At 51.4% G+C, this 7,880-nt stretch overlaps 2 protein-coding genes across 2 annotated transcripts; both read left to right on the forward strand.

Annotated features, from left to right (window-relative positions):
- The first annotated feature begins 1,355 nt into the window (after positions 1 to 1,355).
- LOC123123864 (ankyrin repeat domain-containing protein 2A) lies at positions 1,356 to 3,545 on the forward strand. Its single transcript, XM_044544508.1, has 5 exons — positions 1,356 to 1,577; positions 1,682 to 1,962; positions 2,161 to 2,546; positions 2,623 to 3,036; positions 3,161 to 3,545. The coding sequence occupies exons 1-5, from the start codon at positions 1,562 to 1,564 to the stop codon at positions 3,258 to 3,260; spliced, it is 1,197 nt and encodes a 398-aa protein (XP_044400443.1). The 5' UTR covers positions 1,356 to 1,561; the 3' UTR covers positions 3,261 to 3,545.
- Positions 3,546 to 5,535: 1,990 nt separating this feature from the next.
- On the forward strand, positions 5,536 to 7,578 carry LOC123123865 (pentatricopeptide repeat-containing protein At2g35030, mitochondrial-like). Its single transcript, XM_044544509.1, has one exon. The coding sequence runs from the start codon at positions 5,570 to 5,572 to the stop codon at positions 7,079 to 7,081; it is 1,512 nt and encodes a 503-aa protein (XP_044400444.1). The 5' UTR covers positions 5,536 to 5,569; the 3' UTR covers positions 7,082 to 7,578.
- The last annotated feature ends 302 nt before the right edge of the window (positions 7,579 to 7,880 follow it).

The raw sequence follows: 7,880 nt of genomic DNA on the forward strand, positions 1-7,880 counted from the left end.
TGTGCCAACCTGTCCACTGATAAAAGGACACGTCACACGCTATTCTGTCTGATGTGTCACGTCGGCCGTCTCTTCTGCTTTCCATTTTGATTTTGTGAGGCCTCGCAGTGTTGAGATTGCTAAATAACAATCTCTTAAGCAAATTTCTAAATAATTTAATTTCCAAACAAACTATTCGGATCCGTTAATTTGTGATTCTGCAGAAATTGCGGGAATGTCTCGAAGACTAGAATGTTCCTCTGAAGATGAATAATATCATTGTCGGCGCGGTGTGAAAACCGTGTAGAAATGTACTATCTTGTAGCGATAGCAATGGTTTGTTGGAGAGGCAATTGCATCCGCACATTTGTTATCGGCATCCATCCCCTGGCTGTCGATCCTTCTCTGTAGCTGGTTGGTTGGATTCGCATCCTCCGGGCGGGACCTTTGCACCGGCATTGCATGGCACCTCCCCTCCTCCTGCTGTGGTGTGGGTCTTGCCCCCACCACCATGAACAAAGCTGTTGCTAAAGGTACCATGCACGGATACGGATGCACCACACAGCAAGCAAGCAACCAAAATTCTAGAGGCTTCTCCAGCATGGCATCAAAATTCAACACTTAATTTAAACTGAAACTAGTACTAAAGATGACGGTACTCTGTGTTAAATGGGATGTTTTTCTTCTGAATGCAGCTCAATCTTATTGGTGTAGCTTAACTTAAATCAACCTCCTCGATCGGCTTATAAGACTAAGCCCATGTGTATTCTCAAGGGGTGACTAGGGCTTAGTCGACCTGTAAGTTTCATATTCATCATACCAAAAACTCCTTATCCATTTTATGTAGTCTTTTTTTAATGAAAATACCCAGATCTACTATCAAAGTTCAACGAAAGTACAAAGTACAAAGTGCCTCAACCAGCTCTCGCCGCCGCGCACATATGGCGAGACAACCTAACCCAGCCGCCGGAGTGGCAGGCAGAGGGGAGGAGAATCCAAGAGGTGGCCCGATGGAGCTATGAGGGGAGCACAACTTTGCCCTAGCCGCCTTAGCTCAAGGGAAAGGAAAATTCCATTTTTGTGCTGTCTTGTCTGCCATAATTTTTAAATACCTCCTTTATAAATTTTTATAAGACGTTTTTAGGTTTTTTTTGTGTCGCTTGAGAAACAAGAAAACCATTCGTTTTCTCCTAGGCAATATGAAAGCCCGGTTTGGTTTATGCGGCAAATATGAAAGCGGAGTTTTCTTTATGATCTCATAGAATGCATGGAAACAACTTATTTTCCTGTGGTAAATGAACATTCTTAGCTTGAGGTCTCACACCTGGCACCTTCCAGAAAGATCTACTGTTGTTGTAAATCAAAGTGATGTGTCAAAATTTTAGTCGGCCAAGCGTTGCTATATAAACCGCCGGGAGGAAAAATACACCGGGAAAAGGAGACCGTCTGGTTGGCTTTGGTTGGTTGGTCGCACTCCCTCCTCTCCATCCATCGCCACCACCTTATCATCTTCCCCATCATCGTCATCCTCACCACCACCGTCTGCGTGAGCACAGCACCAACGCCGGCGTCGTCGCTCGACATGGCCACTACTCAAGGTTAGGAGCCGCATATTCTCCTGCTTCCTTCTTGGGTTTCTTGTGGCGGGAAGAATTGGGGAGATGATGGAGAAATCTTGCTTGCTTGTGGATTGTTTGGGCAGAGGCGGAGAAGACGAGCGTCGTCGAGGCCGTGGAGCAGCCTTCCCCCACGTCGGCGGCCCCGGCAGAGGAGAAGACGAGCGTCGTCAAGGCGGAGGAGGAGCCTTCCCCGGCGGCGGCGGCGCCGGCAGAGGAGAAAACAAGCGTTAAGGCCGAGGAGGAGCCTTCTCCGGCGGCTGCGGCGGCGGAGGGGCAGCGGCGGCCGCCTGCGGCTACGGCGGCGCGCAGGGCGGGTGCTCCGGCCAGCCCCTTCGACTTCTCCACCATGATGAACTTGCTCAACGTAATCAAGCTACACTGAATTCTGAAGCATTTGCAGTTTCTGCAAAATTAGCAATACTCTGTTTTGCTCTGTTCGTTTCAAATAGTATGAGATTTCTTTGGAAGATTTATGTATGCAAATTTGAATCGGTTGTTAATTTGCTTCGATTTCACGGAAGAAACTTGAATCCTGAATTTTGTGGCGTGCCGTGCACTGTAGGACCCGAGCATCAAGGAGATGGCGGAGCAGATCGCCAAGGACCCGTCATTCAGCGAGATGGCGGAGCAGCTGCAGAAGACGGTGGCGCCGGCGCCGGCGTCGTCGGCGACGGCCCGGTCGCCGCAGGAGGTGGCGGCGGCGCTGGACCCGCAGAAGTACGTGTCGACGATGCAGCAGCTGATGCAGAACCCGCAGTTCGTGGCCATGGCGGAGCGGCTGGGCAGCGCGCTGATGCAGGACCCGGCCATGTCCTCCGTCCTCGGTGGCCTCACCAACCCCGCCCAGAAGGAGCAGCTCGAGGCCCGCGTCGCCCGCATGAAGGACGACCCCTCCCTCAAGCCCATCCTCGACGAGATCGAGTCCGGCGGCCCCGCCGCCATGATGAAGTACGCTCCTGAACATCTTCATTTCATTCCTCCGGCGACGACATTAACGGCGACCGGTCGATCTTTCTGAATTCAGGTACTGGAACGACCCGGAGGCGCTGCAGAAGTTCGGCCGCGCGATGGGCGTGGGCCCGTCGGGCGCCGCCGCCGGAGCCGGAACCGAAGCAGAGGAGGAGGAAGAAGTTGTTGCCGGCGAGGAAGGGGAGTACGAGGAGGAATCTATCATCCACCAGACGGCGAGCGTGGGCGACGTGGAGGGGCTGAAGAAGGCGCTGGCCGATGGCGTGGACAAGGACGAGGAGGACTCGGAGGGGCGGCGGGGGCTGCACTTCGCGTGCGGCTACGGCGAGCTCGGGTGCGCGCAGGCGCTGCTGGAGGCCGGCGCCGCCGCGGACGCCGTGGACAAGAACAAGAACACCGCGCTCCACTACGCCGCCGGCTACGGCCGCAAGGAGTGCGTCGCGCTGCTCGTCGACCACGGCGCCTCCGTGTGAGTAGCCGTCGCATCTCATCTCCCGCGCCGCCGCCATGCATGATCGCATCACCTGCTTGCTCGCTGACGTAGTAATCTAAGTACGTACTGACGATGGAGCTCGATCATGGTGGAAATGCAGGACGCTGCAGAACCTGGACGGGAAGACGGCCATCGACGTGGCGAGGCTCAACAGCCAGGAGGAGGTGCTCAAGCTGCTGGAGAAGCACGCATACGTCTAGACGCCGTCGCCGTCGCCATCGCCATCGCCATCGCCATGCCATCAGTCGATCTTGCCTTCAGTTTGCTTAATTTTATTATTATTTCAGATTATGCTTATTATAATATTTTCCATGGAAGAAAAAAAGGCTCTCTCTTCGGCTGTAATTCATATTTCATCGATCTGTATCTATTGAGTGTGGGTAGAATTTATCTGGTTTCTGGATTGTTTATTATCGATTTTGCATTTTGCTGGTCGTTTCAAAGTTTTGCTTCGTGAATAAAGAAATAAAATTTATGTTCCATAATTTATCTTGGGCTGCCACCTCGCGTCAAACTAAAGTTGCCATGAAAAACGTTCGTGTTGCCATGCTTAAAATCCGAATGTTCGGTATTTACCATCTTCGTGGTTTATTTCGTAAGCGTATTTCTGTGCTTGCATCTTACCTTTTGTTTCTCTGACATTTTTTAACTGATTTAGCAATCATGATGCCTGTGAAACCACTATATGTTGTGTCATCTAATACCATCCAGATGGTTTATGTGGCGAAGTCTATACGATTGCGGCGAGCCTTATATCTTTGGACAGCGGTTACTTTATTAATAATAATGTAAAGCGAGATGAAAGTCTATTTCGTAAAAAATCATTACAATTATAGACAAGATTTTTTAAAGTTTAGTAACAAAATCTAAACTATGGTAATATTCGAGTATATGTCCTTATATAGGACATAAACCGGCTATGAGATCATTACGATTATAGACAAGATTTTTTAAAGTTTAGTAACAAAATCTAAACTATGGTAATATTCGAGTATATGTCCTTATATAGGACATAAACCGGCTATGAGATGCAGCTTACACTTATAGCTATCTACTTTGAGAATCTTTGGACCAAGAAGCCTCAATTCAAGCTTGTGGTGCAAAAAGCTTGGAATGAAGCTTCCACCCACTCCGGTCCTTCTGGGCTTCTTTTTCACAAGCTCAAGAGACTAGCCAGCGGCATCGCGCTTGGAGCAAAACCATCTTCTCCAACACCATGGTTTAGGTGCACATGGCTCTCGAGGCCATCCTTCGCCTTGATGTGGCCCAAAAAAATAGAGTGTTTTTTGCTGATAAGTGGGATCTCAAGAAAAAACTCAAAAGAAGAGTGCTTGGTTTAACCACTTTCAAGAGTGCTTGCAAGGGGCAATGCTCCAGAATTACCAATCTGAACGAGGGATATGTAAATATTTTGACATCTGAATCAACCATAGAAGAAGAAGAACAGAAAAATATCCACCGCCTCAAGCATGGCCCTGGGTGGGTTACTATACATGAGCACAAGGAGGTTGTCGTCCAAAAGCATTTGTCAACCATCATGAAAAAAGAGGTGCCTAGGCAAAAGGATTTTAATTGGGATTGTATTCCCAAGCTAATTTGTGATCTTTGACCTGAGATTGCTTTCTCCGAGGAGGAAGCAAAGTCTGATGTTTTTGACCTTTCGGGAGAGAAGGCGTCGAACCTTGATGGGTTCATTAATGCTTTCTTTAAGGCGTGCTAGGATATTGTCAAGCTGCTTCTCAAACTTGCATGTGGACAATTTTCATTGGTTCAGATCCATCAATACTGCTCTCATCCCAAAGAAAGATGGGCTGAAGATATCTCAAACTACGGACCAATAAGCCTCATTTATGCCATTGCTAAAATCATGCCAAGATGTTGGCCTCTCGCCTCGCCCCCCACATGAATAACCTCGTCTCCTCAGCTCAGAGTGCATTCATCAAGAAAAGAAGTATACATTTTTGACTTTTTATATGTTAGGAACCTCGCCAAATGGCTGCATTGCAACAAAACACCAACCTTGGTCTTCAAGCTTGAACCTCGCTCAGATGCTACAAGTGACGACGTGCGATGCTGCAATCGGCGACGCGAGGTGATAGAACCAGGGTCCACCGATGCTGCAACCAGGCCACGCCGACACCTGATGCTACAAACCGGTGAGACGACAAGATGCATAAGCCAAGCGACATGCCACAAGCTGGCCGGTGGCTTCTGCGAGTGTGACGAGCCAAGGAACGTGCTGCACCAACACGGCCGGGCGAGGGCACACAAGCACAACGCGGGGAGGGCTTTGCGACGAGAGGCACATGAGAGGAGGAAGAACTAGTGGAAGAGGGAGTGATGCTGATCCAACGGCTGCGCGCGAGACCATCTAACGGCCCACGAGGGAACCGATCCGACGAACCTGCCGGTCGACCGGCGCTGAGCGTTGGCCATTCTTCTAAACGTGCATAAAATTCCGGTGTCATCTGCAAAACAAACCGTCGCCATTAGAGCTTCGCCTTACAGCATGATCCTCGGTCGCGTCTTCCAGCCGCTTCGCCGGCGGCGCCGGCCGCTGCTCCCCCAGACCACATTCCTCCGCCGCCACGGCGCCCTGGCAAACCACCCCAGCCCGTACACAGCCCTTCCCGCCCACCGCGGCCGCCGCTCTGCCCGCGCGGTGTTCGACGAAACGCCGCACGAGGACGCCGTCGCCTACGCCAACCTGATCGACCTCCACCTGAGCTGCGGCGACCTCCCGCGCGCGGAGGCGCTCTTCCGCGCGGCGCCCACGGCCGCCCGCGGCCTCCGTCTGGACACCGTGATGCTTGATGGGTACTTCAAGGCCGGCCGCGTCGACCACGCCCGCAGGCTGTTCGACGGAATGGCGGTCAAGAGCGTCGGCGCGTGGACCCGCATGGTCTCAGGGTACTGCCGTGCCGGGCGCGTCGAAGAGGCGCGCGGGCTGTTTGAGGTGATGCCGGCCCGCGACGTCGTCTCGTGGACGGCGATGTTGCAGGGGTACGCGCGCAGCGGGATGATGAGGGAGGCGCACGGGCTGTTCGACGCGATGCCGGCCCGCGACTTTGTCTCATGGACGGCGATGTTACAGGGGTACGTGCGCAGCGGGATGCTGAGGGAGGCGAGGGAGCTGTTCGACCAGATGCCGGAGAGGAACGTGGTCACCTGGACGGTCATGGTGAAGGCCTACGCCGACCACGGCCACTTCCAGGAGGCCGTGGAGCTGTTCGACAGGATGCCTCAGAGGAACCTGTATTCCTGGAACATAATGATCTCTGGTTTCTTCCGCGCTGGGAACGTGGACGAGGCGGTTCGGCTGTTCGAGAGGATGCCAGATAGGAATGCTGTTTCTTGGACCACGATGGTCACAGGCTTAGCGCAGAACGGCCGTGTTTTGATGGCACGAGAGTTCTTTGACAGAATGCCAGAAAACAGGGACGCCGCGGCATGGAATGCGATGATTACTGCTTATGCCAACAATGGCCAGATGAACAAGGCTCGGAGATTGTTCGATTCTATGCCCGCAAAGGACCTGGTGAGCTGGAGTGCTATAATCCATGGCTATGCCAAAAACAAGCACAAGGGCGAAGTCATGGGTTTATTTCGTCTCATGCTCCGGTCAGCAGTATCCCCTGACAGATTTACATTGATCAGTGTCTTGGTTACATCCGAGAGCACAGTTGAAGTTGGGCAAATCCATGGCTTGGCTGCCACACGAGGTCTCCTGTCAGACACCTCCTTAGGAAATGCTCTGCTCATCATGTATTCAAGGAGCGGTGACCTGCACTCCGCCTGGCAAGTTTTCAAAATGTTACAAGAGAAGGATCCCATCACATGGACATTGATGATGCGGGCCTTTGCCAACCATGGCCGTGCCTCCTACGCGCTGCAGGCCTTTGCTCAGATGTTGCAACATGGATACAAGCCCAGCTCGACCACCTTTATCGCCGGTCTCGTCGACAAAGGCCGTGCCTCCAGGGCGCATTGCCGCCTAAGCGTCCAAGGTGGGACGCTTTAAAAACAATGGTGGGCGAAGCTCTTCCAAAGTGTGATGGTCCCTCTGGTTCAGGTTCGGGAGGCTACTACATGGTTCTGGTCAACTTGTTTGCGTCAGGTGGGATGTGGGAGGAGATGGCAGGTGCGTATAAGGCCATGAAGGGGAGCCAGGTGTGGAGGACACCCGGGGTTAGCCAGATAATGGCGGATGCAAAGGACCCGCACACTCTTCTCAAGGATAAGATGCATCCGCAGTGGGAAGCGATATACGAGATGCTGGACGACACGCTTGTCCCCCAGATGATGAAGTGGGATTGTAACAGTGTGAGCTGGTTGATGCAGTTGCAAACTTGCATCAGCTGACTGATCTCTTTGAACTTTTAGGGTAATCGATCTCTTTGATGTCAAGCTTATTACGTCCCACACACAATGCTTTGACACACAGTACAGATATATGAGATGCTGGACGACGCACTTGTCCCTCTGGTGAAGGTGAATTTAACAAAATACCATATTCTACTTTCCTTATACTCCTTCAGATCCTAAATACAAGTCCTTTTAGAGATTTCTATATGGACTACATACGGATGTATATAGACATATTTTAGAGTGTGGATTCACTCATTTTGCTCCATATGTAGTTCATATTGGAATCTCTAAAATGACTTATATTTAGGAACGGGGGGAGTAGAAAAGAGGAACGCCAACCTGTGTTCATGAGTTTCTTTAGCTACTGAACTCCTGAACCTCAAGAAATCTGGAACTGTCTTCCAGAATTTGTTGATGGCTATCTCTAGTGGTACTGGATCTTTGCTGTCTTG

This window comes from Triticum aestivum, chromosome 5D, assembly GCF_018294505.1.
Source record: "Triticum aestivum cultivar Chinese Spring chromosome 5D, IWGSC CS RefSeq v2.1, whole genome shotgun sequence".
NCBI lineage: Eukaryota > Viridiplantae > Streptophyta > Magnoliopsida > Poales > Poaceae > Triticum > Triticum aestivum.

What these genes read in the sequence shown, in the direction of transcription:
- LOC123123865 (XM_044544509.1), top strand. Translation starts at nt 5,570, where the DNA reads ATGATCCTCGGTCGCGTCTTCCAGCCGCTTCGCCGGCGGCGCCGGCCG.
- LOC123123864 (XM_044544508.1), top strand. An exon ending in GGCCCCGCCGCCATGATGAA is followed by an intron (nt 2,547 to 2,622) that starts GTACGCTCCTGA and finishes TTCTGAATTCAG; the next exon opens with GTACTGGAACGACCCGGAGG. An exon ending in GTCGACCACGGCGCCTCCGT is followed by an intron (nt 3,037 to 3,160) that starts GTGAGTAGCCGT and finishes GTGGAAATGCAG; the next exon opens with GACGCTGCAGAACCTGGACG.